Genomic DNA, 14982 nt, shown 5'->3' with positions numbered 1-14982 from the left:
GAGAACCAGAGGGTGTGGCCACTGAGCCAGAGTGTCTATGAGAGCTCAGGCCAGGTCAGGCTCCATCCATTGGGCATTCCTCTTTAGTAATGGATGCATTTTCAATTTTCAAATGTACTAAGTGATGTTACCTGTGCTGCTGGACAACTTTCTGAGAAGCAAGCACATGAGAGTTGAGGGGTGGGGCTGGAGAGTAGCAGTTTTCCAACTCACGTTTGCAGGTCATGGGAACCAAATCAATAGCCTGAACCAGGAGGCCACCCAGGCCTTACCTCATGGGTACCTTGTTTGGCTCTGCCAGCAGGTTTCTTGCTACTTGCCAGCACCAAGGCAGTTGCTGATCAGGTATACCAGTGTAGAAAAAGCATGTGTACCATGTCAGATCACTACCTAATGAGCCTTCCCTTTGGGTCCTGTGCAGAGCCAATAAATGAGTTTGGTGCACGGATGCTCAATGCTCATTTGTTCAGCTGGCCTTGAGTGGGGGTCATCTTTGTGCCCTGCTCTGTGCTAAGTAAAGCTACCATATGCTTCTTGCTCCTGACAGTTGCACTCATGGGGAAGAAGGGCATGCAAACAAATATGCCAGATTGGGCCAGCGGGTTGTAAAAGGCCTTATGGAGCAAGAGAGAAGGGAAGGAGGAACTCTGCCTTTGGGGAGTCAGCAAAAACTTCAAAGATGTTACATTCAAGCTGGTCCTTGAAGGATGAGTAGGAATGGCGTAGGCTCAGAAGGGAGGGCCAGGCATTCTCTGCAAAGGGAACAGTGAGCAGATAGGCAGGGAGGTGTGACAGAGTGGGAAGGAACCCAGGGTCCTTTAGCAGATGCAGAGTAAATGACTTCCTACTGATATATCTCAAGGCCTTAATAATTTAAGGTCAGACTTCCAGGTGGGCCATCACTCCAGTTTACTGATTCCCCGTGACCTTTACTTCCCCTCCCTGCTTTTGTGCCAGCCTTTTGGGCTTTTTGCAGTCCCTCTGCACTTAGCTCAAAAGCTGATGCTTAAATTTGCCATTTCAATTTGTTCATTCCAAATTTTGCACCAACCACACTGGCCAACTAGAATGGCTTTACTACATATTCTAGGTTTCTCAGGGCAGCAAAAGGAGGCCTTTTTTCCCAAGAGTCAACCCAAGGAAGCAGAGCCTGCTGTGGGGAGGGGTGGCCCCAAATCTCTGAGGACACCTGGACTCCATGTTCTAAGCCTTTGCTGCCCTGTGCCAGTTCTCAACCAAATGGCCTGTTTGTTTAGCGACTGACCTCCATCTTCTTTTGAAGGACATTAAAACACTGTTGGTTTGAGTGTGTCAAAGTAATGAATTGTCCTTTTGTGGACTCAGATAAACTATTAGCAGACAAGCCCAAGAGTACCTTTACTAATCTGCTGATAAGCATTAGCTACATCTAGAGTAATGAAAGGATCTAACAGCCGCAAGTTAGAGTATTTGAAATGAAAGTGAAACCCCTTCCATTGTCTAGTCTCTAGAGCTTTTCACAAAATTCTTCCACTGAGCCTTATAAACACACCACTAAAGTTGGCAGGGTGGACATTTGTGTCCCCATTTTACCAATGCAGAGACTGAGACTTGAGGGGCTACATGATTCCAGGTGGTTCTGATGTTATTGGAAACCAAGCCTCAGATCACGGTGCTGGGAGCATTCCTACTGCCCCATGCTACCTGCTGCTGGGCCAGCCTTGCCCCTATGGTGGGGTGAATGTGGGCAAAGGCAGCACTCACACATTTACAGGACAGCTGGTTGCTGTTTACCATGCAGTCTACAGGTTCATCGCACCGTCCACAGCACACTCACCTTAAGAAGGACCTCCAGATGTTTGCCATGTTAGCACCAAACTAGTACAATAGATACAGAGTGATAAAGAGCAACCTCTGGAAGCAGATACCTCTCCAAGTTTTAAGTCATTTACTCCCTTCTTACCAGCAGGATCAGATTCAACCTGCATAAATCTGTTTTAGTGTATTTTAATTGCTTGTAAACTAAATGTTTCCTGGGTATGCCACTGACCATGAATAATTAAAATAATTTCAATGACTGGGTTTTCAAAGTTAATGGGAGAGCAGACAAAAAGGGGCTGCTCAGAAGGGAGAGTCATTGTTAAAGCCTAAGTGGAAGCGTCATCTCAGCCTTCTCCAGTTTTGTTTTGTTTTTTTTCATGATGTCACTAGAGCTGCCTGTTTTTCAGCTACCCTGGCTTGCCCTTCATTTTGCATCTCTAAAGTTAGGTAATGCCAGCTGCTGACAACAACCAAGTCCAAGTAGCCCAAGTGGCCAAATGTCAGAGTCATTCACTCACTCAGCAAAGATGGATGGAGCACCTACTATGTGCCAGGCACATACCAAATCTCAAGGATAAAGAAAAGAATAAGTCCCAGTTCCCAACCTTGAGAAGAACACTGCCTAGTTGAGGAGACAGGCACATAAACAAACAATGACACTATACTGTGGTAAGTGCTACAACAGATTGGACAGCAGCCTGTGGGAACACACAGGAGGAATTTAGTCCATCTCGGGGAGTTGAGGCCAGTGCAGGAGAGAAGCAACATTTAGCAGGGGCTCAGGGATGCAGAAGCGTTGACCAGATAAAGAGGAGCAGGGAGAGACACTAGAGTTCAGTGCAGCTGCAGGTTAGGGGCCAGATCCCAGACCGTGCTGAGCAATAAGACTGTGAAGGCCTTTGTATATCCTGCTTTAGAGTTTGGACTTGATCGTACAGTCAGTAGGGAGCCAACCACGGTTTTGAAGCAAGGGGAATGACATGATCAGAGCTGACTTTCTGACTGAAAACTCAGAGAGGGAAAGAAGATAGAGAAATCAGTTAAAGGCTAACTCAGAACATGGCTTTGGTTTGTCTTCCCTCTAGATTCCAGGACCTCCTTGCCTGCGCATCTGTTATGGCACTTACCACAGTGCATAAGAGTCAGGCTTTGCACAGCTGTCTCTCCATCTCCTCCTTGAGGGCAAGGGCTGAGTCTCATTCATCTCTTGGCACCCAGAGCCTGGCACATAGCAGAGCTCAGGAGACATTGGCATCAAGTGAATGAGGGAAGAAATTAATCCATAGGTTCTAAGCAAGTACAACTCCGATCTGCTCCCCAAGTAACCACTCTAATGGATGTATCAGAGATAAATCCTGCTCTGCTGGAGTATCAAGTCCATCCATGACTTTTCCCCTGCCGCTGCCAAGCCCATCAATCTACCACTATCATAAAGGAAGGATATGCCTGTGCTGAGAAGATGAGATGGTTACTCACAAACTGTGCTGGTGTGGGTTATGACACAGTACTCTATTCTTTCTCAGAAATTAATTTTTGATGGTTTGTTTAGACTGTATTTTCATTGTCCTCATTCTGCTCCTTTGGCCTTTCTTACCTTCTTTCCCTTCCTGTTTAAATCTTACTCATCTTTCAAGACCAGTTCAGTGGCTTCCCATCTCTTCCATGAAGCCTTATCCATTACCTGGCCCCCACACCCAGAATTAAGAATTCCCACTTGAATTCCCTTAGCTCTAAAGAAATGATTCACCTCTAACACTCATCTCATTATAGTTATTCCTTTGCCTGTCTGCCTTCTCTACCATACTGTAAGCTCCTCAAGTGCAGGGATTATCTGCCTCCCAGCACCTCCCACGCTGCAGCCCATCTCAGCAGATAGCCTGTGAGTGCTTTCAGTAACACCCAAGGTGTATTGTTTGTTGTTCAGCTGTCCCCTAAAAGATAATGCCAGTCTTGGGAGTACCCTCTGCCTCTGTCTATCTTCTTGCACATGGTTAGAAATGCTTTTCTTCCTCTGACAAATGGCAAGAAAAAAAATCATTGCTCATCAAACAATAGGAATATCTCACAAAGATAGAGCTCCCCTAATCTCTGTTGCTTAATCCCATGTCATTTCAAGTATTTTGAAAGTACCCAATCCAGTGCTTCTAAACAAAGCATAAGTACACTGACCCATTCAAGGTCATAAGTTCAAATCTTTGCTGAGGAGCTTATGGTGCTGAGTGAACAAAAAAGAAAATGAACATTCTCTTTGGAAGGACTTATTCTGAAATAGCACTACTTGGAACACATTGAGCATCAAGTACAAAGAATTCAAGTGTCCTAGGTAGAAATGTCCAGCAGATAATTATAAATTCAAGTCAGAGGCTGCAGATAAACACTGGACTCAGAGATGTAGGACCTCTGCATAGAAGTGATTAAAACAACAGTGGAGAGAATGAACTCTCACAGAGAGAGAGAAAAGAGCTGAGAATACAACCCACATGTGAGAAACAGGTGAAGGAAGAGGACTCAGGGAAGGAGACTGAGAAGGAGCTACGAAAGGAGTGGTGATGAGAGAGAAGATAGTGCCAAAAAGAGGGGTAGTTGCTGACATATGCCAGAGAGACATCACATACGACAAGTGGTAACTGAGAAGACATCAGGTTGGGCAATTAGGAGGTCACTCTTGGGGTCCTAAAGCAGGAATAGCAAATACAGGGCACAGATGTCTCCATCCCTCCAGCCCCTACCCTGCCCACCATGTACTCCCACAGATTACTTGTCAAACTGATCTTGGCACATTTTTCTGCTGAACCTAAACACAGCCTCAGCATCCTTTTCAACACAGTACCCCCAAGCAGCCTACTACCAATCAATCAGAATTGCTAACAAGCTTAATTCTCTTTGCCAACCTTCTTCTAGAAGTCATCTCAGTGGAGGTATGGGAAAGAAGCCAGACAGCCGTTGGTTGAACTATCTGAGAAATGAAGAGGTCGAGGTGGTGAAGAAAAGAGAGGTCTTAAAAAGACTAGCAGTAAAGGAACAGAGAGGGGGCAATTGTTTGGAGTAGCACAAGGATCAAGCCAAGGCAGCACTTTACTGATCCTCCAGCAGAACCCATTTTCAAAGTCATCTTCCTACTTGTCCAGCAGCAAGCCAGGTAAAGCAATATCCCTACATTCACTCTCCTTTCTTCCATCTTCACCCTTGGCTTAGGAGAAAACTGATGAAAAAAGCTTCATGTTATAGGCTTGTTTCCAAAATATTCATTTGATTAACAGAGACATATGGTATAACCAGAGTTGGCCCTGCATATATTTATGAAGGAGGAATTCTAATAGTGGAAATTTGAGGGTCAGCAGTGATGTGGGGAAGGTATTAGTCTTGGCCAGGCCTTTCCCCCAAGCCCCTGAAGCCACACCCTAAGGGAAAACCATGGCCTGCAGGGAGACCCCTAACAAATTGGTGGCCACTCTGCCCTTGTCTCTCCTGCCACCTCCTCTGTACCTCCTTCCTTCCCTAGCCTGTTTGCACCACCCCCTCAATTTTTACCTCCTCTCCTTTCTATCACCTCTGTCCCCCTGCCTCTCTTTCCCACCACTTCCAATTTCTCATTCCTCCTGTCTTCCACCTTTCTTAGTCCCTTCCATTTGGGTCTTTCTCTTCTTGATTCCTCTGCCCTCTTTCTGGCTTCAGAGTTTTCAGATACAGGGTACGCTCTTCGGAATTCACCCTCATTCAGTCTGAATGGACGTTTGTATAGAAATCCACTTTTACTACTGTCCAGTACATGCAGAACTCCTGTTTCTTTGTATAGCTGATAAAAGCACAAAAAAACAATATCTAGAATTTAATGAGAGCAATTACAGAGCATTTGCTGCAGGCACTGTTCTAAGGGCTCTACATGAATTAACTCACTTATTGTCACAACAACTCTATAAGACATGTTCAATTATCCTCATTTTACAAACAAGAAAACCAAGGCACAGAACAGTTCAGTAACTTGCCAAAGGTCACACAGCTAGTAAATGATGGAGCAAAGATTTAGGGCTCATCTCATAAGACTCCAGAAATCTCACTCTTTAACCACCTTGCTTTTTGCTTCATGATGTAATGGAAAGCCTACGGGGCTGAAAGCATGAAGCCATAGGTTAAAGTTCACATCTGGTACTTGAGCGCAATGATCTTAGACAAGTCACCTCACTTATCCAGGGCCCCATGCATGTGAGGGCATTTTATTGTACTCTAGCCAATACCACACAGTTAAGCTTAGATTTATTCCTCTGCTCTTCCTGTAGTTGTATCTATTTAGATTTTCATCTCCTTGAGAGCAATCACCAGATCTTATTATTTTTTTGGACTCAGCTTTCTCCCAGAACCAAGAATGATGCTCAGCACCTAAAGAACATATGCATGCACACACACACACATACACACACACACATACACACCATAAGCACATACAAATTACTGTGAATTGACCTTCCTGAATGATGATACACTAAAGGACTATGTATATGTGTGTGCATGACATCTCTAAGTACGTTAGCTAATGAAATAAGACAAGAGAATATTGGGCATATTCTTTGCTTAAGTACAATTGGTGCTCAAAGAAGCTAACATTTCCCAGGTTTACCTGATTATTTTGCTTAATGAACTTTTGTCTATGCCAATAGTTAAAATACCATTAAAACTTATGAATAATAAATCTATTTCCATGGCCTATCCATTCATCCACTCAGTCATTCAAATAGTTCTTGGCACTGGTATATGAGCCCCACCATGAAGCAGTTCTTCAGTACTGACTCTGCTCAAGGGCTAAGATGAGTACCACAGGCAGGACACAGATGTGGTCTAGAGGAGATGCCAGGTTTCCATCCTCATGGCCACCTCCACATGTAACACCTTATCTCCAGCAGCCCATATCTCCCTGCCCTCTCAGTCATGCTTTGGACACTTCAAGTTCCCCATTCCCCAGCCTACAAGCCATCATCTTTGATGTGCTACTTCCTGCCAGTGCAGTCTAACAACTAACTAATGGGGTTATTATTTTTGTTTGTGTTGTAAAGCCATGGCAAAAAAAAATGTATTCCCAATAATACTGCTGCAATATTATGTCCTTAAAATGTACCATAAATTATATATATAACAACTGAATTTCCTGTAAATGCAAATTTTTTTTTCTGGGGAAAAGGCCTTTTTTGTTTCTATCATAGTGGGGCCCAAGTTCTTCGATGGAGTAATTGATGATATAGGAAAGATTAAGAAGCATCATACAGGATCATGTTACAGTTCAAAGCACTGGTGCTGCTTCTCTGGTTTGGATGGGTTGTGTTCACTAAGTGACTCAATACAAGAAATGCTCTTCCTGATCAGGGCCCACATCACAGTCACCCGCACAAGCACCCCAACTGAAGACAGAGCAAAGCCTCAGGGGTCTGTAAGAGGCATTGACACCGATGTTGTGCTTACCTGATAGAATCAAGTCTAATTTTTAGGAAAGGGTTAACCTTGAGTTCACAATAAAAAATCTGAGAGCTATTTACAATATTACAAAAATGGGGCTCTCTAGAAGCAGTGTCATTGTATTGCCTACTGCATAGGAGAGGAATGCTAGTTTAGCCACAGGAGCTACTGCCAGTGTAGCAAATGTACCTCTGCAGCAATCTCTAAAGCCCAAAGGCCATGAGATTTCACTCTGCAGTTCTTTCTTGGTTGCTCTTTTTCTGCCTGTTCACTGTTCCTTTTTCTTAAAAGCCCCTACGACCTTAGGCCTCAGCCATGACCTCACTTCCACACACCATCATCATTTCTCCTACTAAGCATGGTGACCCAGATGCCCTGCTGTCATCTCAGACCCAACTAAACCCAAGTCCTTAGCCACATTAAACCTTTCCATAGCCACACTAGCTCTTCCTGTTCATTTGCCCCAACTCCATTGATGGCACTATGATTCTCCCACTTACCTAGACTCAAAATCTAGGAGTCAACTGTGACTTCTCCCCTCTCTCTTTTCCTCCACAGCCAGCCAGTGAGCAAAGTCCTGGGGAATCATCCTTCACAATGGCCCTTTCCCTTCCTCTCCATCTCCACAGCAATCACCCTTGTTCAAGCCCTTGTTGTCTCCCTCTTGAACTACTACAGAAGCCTCCCCGCTGGTCACCCAGCATTTGTACACTGCTCCCAAGTTTCCAAAGGCACAGCTCCAGTCCAGACACTGCCCTGGTGCCTGTCACAATAGCTCCCATCTGTATGACTTAGTTGTGAGAATTAAGTTAGTCAATCCATAAAAGGTGCTGAGACACTTTAGCTGCCTGACATGTAATTAGCCTTTAATAAATGTTAACTGTCATTACTTTTATCTTTATCACATACACCTGGGATTCAAGGCTCTCCATGCTCTCCTTTTCTACCTTTAGCCAACTTACTATACTTGCTGCTCCCCAGACTTGTCCTGCATTCTCTTGCCTCCATGGACTATGCCCAACCCCACCCCATCCCTGCCTGTTGGCAATCACCCTAGCCTTCAAGACCCTAATTCTCCCTGCTGGATGTCAATCTCCTCAAAATCCCAAACACATTTTATTTAATTTGTTCAACAAACATGAATTGAGTACCCATTGTTTTCCAGGCCCTATGCTAGGACCTGTAAGTAATATAAATATGAATAAAACAGGGTTCTTACCCCATGGAGCTCTGGATAAGGGGCCAAAAAGGCAGGCACAACTAACTCTAAATCCCTATCAGGTTGCCTCAGATTCCCCTCCTATGGGCTCTTCCCCTCAGTCTATAAATATTCTTAAGATCCTCCCATCTTAAAACACCTACCCTACCTCAGCCCCACCCATGTCAAACTCTGAAAAAGAGAGTGCGTTCTTACCATCATGCTCATCTCCACTTCCTCCCATGTGACACTTCAGCCCACTGCAGTCAGGCCTTGTTCACACCCTCCACTGACTTTGCCTCAGCAAAGGTCTCCTTACCATGGGCAAATCAAAAGACTCCCCTTCGTTTATTTAATCTCTCTACAGATCTCAAATTGTTGCCAGAACCATTTACACACCCTCTATCCATCTCCGAAGCAGTAGAGGTCGCCCATGACTCTTTCCCTGCCTCTCCTCTCTTCTCACCTTGTGGTAAGCCTCCCCTGCCAACAACGGCAGTTCCCGGCAAGTCTCGTCCACTTCCCTCATATCACTGATAGCTCCCAAATCTCTAGCACAGATACTGTATCTTAGGCCCAACCTCTCTCTGAAACTCCAGACCACTCTATCATCATGATCCTGACCCTCAACCTGCCCCCTGCTGAAACCCCACCTTACACACACACCCTGCCCTGAGCCCTTGTCCTCTGCCTGTATTCCTCATCCTCCTACACAGCCAGAAATCCTTGACTCTCCCTTCCTACCTTCCCACATCCAATTCATTTGTTTAGTCCTATTGGTGCTATATTTTCAGTCTTTCAGTCTCTCCATTCCTCCCACAACTATCCTCATTCAGGCCTGTTCCTCATCACTGACTGAAGCACCAGCCTTTTCACATGTCTCCCTGCTTGCATCCCTCCCATCACCATTCTCCACACTGTGGCCACTGAGCCCTGTAAAGTGTACAGCTGACCTCTTCATTCCCTCATTTACAAGCTCCACCAGGTTTCCACCCACTTAGCCCCCAAATAGTTATTTGCCACTTACTAGATGCAAGCACTATTTGGGAAACTGGCAATACAGCAAGGAGCAAAACCATGTCCTGCCCTCATGGACCTTCCAGTCTGGGATAAAGCCCACAAATGCCTTAGTGTGAGAAGCAGGCAGGCACCTAACATGAGACTCATGCCTGCCTCCCCAGCTGTGTGTCCTGATTCTCCTTATGCCCTACACTCGAGCCACATCAAATCATTAAATTGCGTAAAATGTGCTGTTCTGTTCCACACTCCCTGCCTTTGTCCCAGCTCTTTTGGAAATGCCTCCCTCCCACTTGCCATATCCCCTTTGCAGAGCCACCTATGCAGTCACTTCCTCTGGGGTAGCTTGGAGGTTCCTGTAAGTAGTGCTGACCTACAGAATGACCTGGGTTCAAATGTCTCAGTTACACATGTGCTAGCTCTGTGACCTCAGTGAAGTTATCTGACTGTTCTGTGTTTCAGATCCTCATTTTAAAATGGAAATAATTGTAGTACGTCGGTATGAGTTGGTTGTGAGAATTCTGTTAGTCAATCTATAACAAGTGCTGAGACACTTTAGGTGCCTGACATATAATAAGCCTTTAATAAATGTTAACTGTTACCAACTTTTATCTTTAGTGTCATCATTACACCTCTCATCGCACTGCTCTATAATCCTTCCTATGAAATCTGTCTTACTGTCTTTGTATTCCAGTGACTTTCCTAGTCAGACACACAGTAGGTACTTAAGAAATGTTGAAGGAAGGATGAAAGAACTGGCAAGTCCAGTTTTATGGCCTGGTTCCCTGTGACTGAATAGGGTTGTGAAGGAATAACAGCAACCTGAAGGCACCTTCTGAACAGCTCTTTGACCAAATACCTAAGTGCTTGCTGTTTGTGTTGTTTGAACAAGAGAGGAGAGCACTGAGCAAGAAAGATACCAAGCTGTACCAGATGAGCCCTGAGCTATTTCCATTTCTTTATTCATTGGTTCTTGGGTCCAGAAGGGACTATCAAGCAACCATTACCTTCAGCTCCCGTCCATCAGCCCCACCTCGTATTTTCCATTTGCCCCCTTCCCACTACCATGTTTTGCTCAAAAAATGTATAAACTGAAACCTGGAAAGCCAAAGAGGTACTAAAGGAAAAGGGGACGGGGTGGAGAAGGGTTAGAACCTCCCTCCTTTTGCTGAGATTAAGGACAGCATTTTCACTTGAAGGCTGGCTGGCCCCTTTCACCGCCTGCTCCACCTGTCTGTGAATGGGATTGCTGCTTGCCCATTTCCTTTCCTCTTCAGGGCTGGAGGGCAGCCTCAGGGTGGAGCCTTGAGCTATTTCTAGTGCTGGTGAAATCCCTCCACTCCAACATCTCCTTTGCCTTCTGCGATCAGATTTCCTTTCTGCCTCGCCAGTAAGTAGCAAGTGGCAGGTGACTGTGGGAGAAGTCAGTTTCCCCACAGGCTCTAGGCAGAGCTTATGACTTAAGCAAATGGAGAGAACACTAGGGCTGCTGGGCTTTACCTGGCAGGATGAACAGGCTCATCTTTCTGCATTGCAGCCCCAAGGGCTTGCCCCAACACCCCCCAGGATATGGGTGAGGTCCAGTTAGGCAAGGGCCTCTCTCCTCAGGAGAAAGGAGTTTACATTCCCTGAAGTCCTACTATGCGTTGGGTCCTGTGCTAGGCCCTTTTGTGTACATTATCTCAGTGGTTCCTAGAAACCCAGCCAGATTGGCATTTATCATCCCTCTGGTAGCACTGGAGAAACAGAGATTAAGAAGCTGGCCTGAGGCACCCAGCTAAATCCAGTATGACAACCCAGCTCTGCCAGACTCTAAAGCCAGTGCTCTTTCCACCTCATCATGCTGCCTCAAGAGTTTAGAGAAGCTATAATGTTATGAGTTGCATTATTCCACAGAATTAACTGAACAGCCAGCTAAATCTTTTGTGAATTAATTTCAATCAGCATAATTTTAAAATAAAGGTTTAAGGAGAATCTTTGATGATGGGTTCAACTCTACAGGCTATGCAAAGAGAATGAGACAGAAGTTTCTGCCTTTGCAGAATAATCCAGTAGAAAATAATGAGCACAAAAATAGAAAGCATAATATCACATAGAAACATAGAAATACCACGAAAGATCCCCAGAGGAAAAGAGGGCACCACTTTTGCCTTTGATACTATGTCTGTTTTCCCAGGACCTGTCGCTCCCCTCAGCCCCAGGCCAGCTTCCCAAGGCTGGGACCAGCCAAGGCACCATGTGTAACTGCATCACAAAACAGGGGCCTTTTTAAATCATCTGTGTCCCCTAGCCTGAAAACAGTGCACAAAAGCAGATCCTGGAAGTAATATGTGATTGGCAAAGATGGATAAATGTTTAGAAACCCAGACTTGACTATTCCCTGCAGCCAGCCTGCCTCAGCAGAGAATGGGTTATTTGTGGGTTTGTATGCTCTTGGTTAAACCCAAGAGAGGACAAAAGTAGGAGAGTGTGGGTAACCATGTGGTAGGCACTCACAATGAGGATGTGTTGTTCCCAACACTCAGCCCTCGACAGATAGCTCACACTATGTCTTGCTGACTGATGGTCAGCAGTGTTACCTTCATAGATGGAGATAGTACATTCCCTCCTCCATACCTCAACAAGGCCCCCTGCCTCTGGTTTTTATAGTATTTTGATGCCAGGAGTTTGGGTCTCCTAGAGTGACTGTTGCATCACAGCTGCCTTCCTTCTATAGCTCTCTTTAAACCTGTCTTTCCATATGCATGAAATGAGCATGCTACTTGACACCCTCTGGAGGAGAGGCCACGTAAGGAGAAAGGGCCACACATGTTTGAAGCCTTCTCTTCCAGAGGCAAGGTCCATGAGGTCCTCAGGCTTGGACTGAGGGGCCCTGCTTGGCTAAAAGTACAAATCTCTCAAGTTTCTTTGATCATGTTGGGGGCATAGGTTAGCTTCTGGATATGTCCCCCAGGTAACCTTACTTGTCTGGTCCACATTTGGGTTTGGTAAAGATAATCTCTGTTCAAGGCCTCGTCTATCTCCAGAACTTGGACCTTCAGGCACCAGAGTAATAACTCCAGCAGGAAGGAATTAGGCCACTCTCTCCTTTCTAGGTCAGTATACAAACACACACACACACACACACACACACAAAGGTATCACAAGCATTGGCACAGTCTTAAGCACTTTCCTTTTAATTAAATGTGTAGAGTTTTCTGTCATGGATGTGCAAAAGCCATCTCCCCATCAAATTACTCTTGTGGATTCCACAAAGACCCTGCTCGAATCCTTAGCAATTGTTCCACAACTTCTCCCACATGTACATCCAGACTCTTAACAAGGATAATTTTGTGGCAATGGCAATAACCCTGGATTTTTTTAGAGGCTCTTTGAATGACATCACATTCATGGCACATATCAAGATCCCTTTTTTCATGTCCTCTGTACTAATTTTTCCCATGGAATTTGAATTTCCCTGGCTTACTTACCATCTAACAATATCACTATTGAAAGCACGTAATGTTAAGGACCATATGCTCTCTCTCCAGAGAGTGTGCACAAATACTATTTCTGTTAGAAACTAAATAGAAATAGTAGCTCTGCGTATTTCCCATTCAAAGACTTATCCCAACTGAATGATTCCCTTTGTCATGGAGTGCTTTTCCCCAAGCAGGCCCTAATGAAGGAGCTGAATAAGATATTGTGACTTACCAAAGGTCACAAAGAGTCATCTAGTGAGCTAGAAATAGAATCCAAAAACCTTTATTTTGATTCCTTGGATCTAAAAACAAATAAACTCTACTATAGAGAAAGAAAAAGTAGAGAAACTAAGCTTGTTTGACATTCCTGGGTCAGGAATTTAAGGCAACCAAAACTAATAGGCAGCTGCCATGGGCTGTGAAAACCAAGATGACAAGTAAGACAAAGGTGCTGCCTGCCTTCAAAGAGCTGATGACCCAGTGTGGGGAGTGCAGATCACTGTTGCAAAATCTCTGTCCAATCTAGAATGGGCTTGTGAACACCTAGGGGACCCCAGAAAAGGTCTTATCCATCTTCAGAGCCCCCAAGAAGCCAGCACAGTGACCCAGATGTGAAAGGCAGGCAAGCACTGTCTATTTCTTGAACAAGGGCCATAAGAGAGGTACCAACAGAATACTCTGGAGGTTGGTGGAAAATGAGGGACAGCTTTGTGAAGGAGGTGACATTTGAGCAGTGCCTGGAAGGATGGGGAAGTTTTCCCAGGCAGCAAGGATTGGGGGATGGACTTTGCAGGCCCCAAGGAAGAGCAATCATGAAGAGCCTAGGAGGGGGCAAAGTATAGTATGATTTGGGACAGCCCATAGTGGGCCAGTGTGGCTAGAGAACAGGAGCAGTAAGAGCTAAGACTAGGGAGAGAAGTTGAGAGCTGAGCAGAGAGAACCCTGAACAGCAAGCTAAAGAATTTAACAGTCACTGTCACTAGAGGTTTTGAACAAGGGCAGTGGTACCACCAAGACAGGGCTTCCTGCTGTGGCACCCAGCCCTGCCCACCTGGGCCTCCCCTATCTTGTCGGTAGTAGTGGGTTTCTTGTGATTGTTCTGTTTGTATGTGGTGGTTTAGAGGCTTTCTGTGGTTTAGTTTGTTTTTTTGGCCTTTCCCTTTGCCTTGCAGTTTTTCACAGCATATGGCCCTGATTATGTGCTGGAAATCACACCAAGCTGCCGACCAGACCGCAATGAGCCCCACCGAGTTCAGCAAACCCTCAACTACATCAAAGGTGAGCACCACCCTTGAGTCCTGTCCTCCTCATTCCACCCAGCTTGTGGCGGCCCATCAGTGGGGGCTTCCACAAATACCATTTGTCTTTTGGTGGCTAATCGTTTCACTGACTTGGAAGGGAAACCTTTTCTTGGCCTGATAGCTTATAGTTAGAATTCCACACTGGCCACTCTGGCCAAGATTGTCATTTGGCCAGCTAATGTCACCTTCAGGGGGACAAAAGGTTCAACTTTAGGCACCTCCAGTGGAAAACTAGTTCTAATGTGTGCCCTGAACACTTTCTCTTTTAAAAGGGCAACAGTTAAACCCTCTTTAAGATGACAGAAGTTCAAGTAAATCAAGACTTGTGGTGGCGAGAGGAGGGGCTCTCACACATTCTGTTCCAGGGAGGTTCCTTGGTCCAGTAGAGCCTTGAGAGACTGTGGGCCTACAATGAGTAGTCAGGAATTCCAATGGCCTGGGAATGGGGACCCCAGTCTCACCCAGGGCACCAGAGATAGAGCTGCTTCCCCATCCTCCTCTTCCCTAGGTCTGGCCAACAATTATTCTGGCCTTTGAACAGAGGGAAAATGGCTGTCATCAGGTTACTGCCTTCTTGATCACAACTGTCCACTAGGTTTGGGGGACACTGCCCTCAGCTTTCTGGTACAGCCCACCTCCCAACTCCAGCTACTGCTTCACAGTTTAACTCACTTCATCTACCACTTTTTTAAAGTAGTTTCAGCACCAAGTTTCCTGTTTAATTGAATTTGTATGTACACATGCATATCTTTTTGGGTCC

The 14982-nt window shown here is 45.3% G+C and overlaps 1 protein-coding gene across 7 annotated transcripts in view; it reads left to right on the top strand.

Annotated features, from left to right (window-relative positions):
* Nucleotides 1-14982, top strand: part of HDAC8 (histone deacetylase 8) — a 298463-nt gene that overhangs the window by 255719 nt on the left and 27762 nt on the right. For 4 of the 7 annotated variants that reach the window (XR_005057141.2, XM_037002993.2, XM_017662711.3 and 1 more), the window contains one exon: nt 14094-14199. The exons of 1 other annotated variant lie outside the window; for it this stretch is intronic. Coding sequence is in view for 4 of the 6 variants with exons in the window: in XM_037002993.2 (XP_036858888.1) it covers nt 14094-14199 (106 nt within the window). In the remaining 2 variants the exon portion in view is untranslated. Of the gene's footprint in view, nt 1-2885; nt 4674-4701; nt 4940-14093; nt 14200-14982 lie in introns of those variants that run through there. 2 more of the 7 variants (XR_001853462.3, XM_037002991.2) reach the window with 2 other exon arrangements.

This window comes from Manis javanica, chromosome X, assembly GCF_040802235.1.
Source record: "Manis javanica isolate MJ-LG chromosome X, MJ_LKY, whole genome shotgun sequence".
NCBI classification, from domain to species: domain Eukaryota; kingdom Metazoa; phylum Chordata; class Mammalia; order Pholidota; family Manidae; genus Manis; species Manis javanica.
Note: the sequence above shows the minus strand (reverse complement) of the source record. Positions and strands in the feature narration are given on the sequence as shown.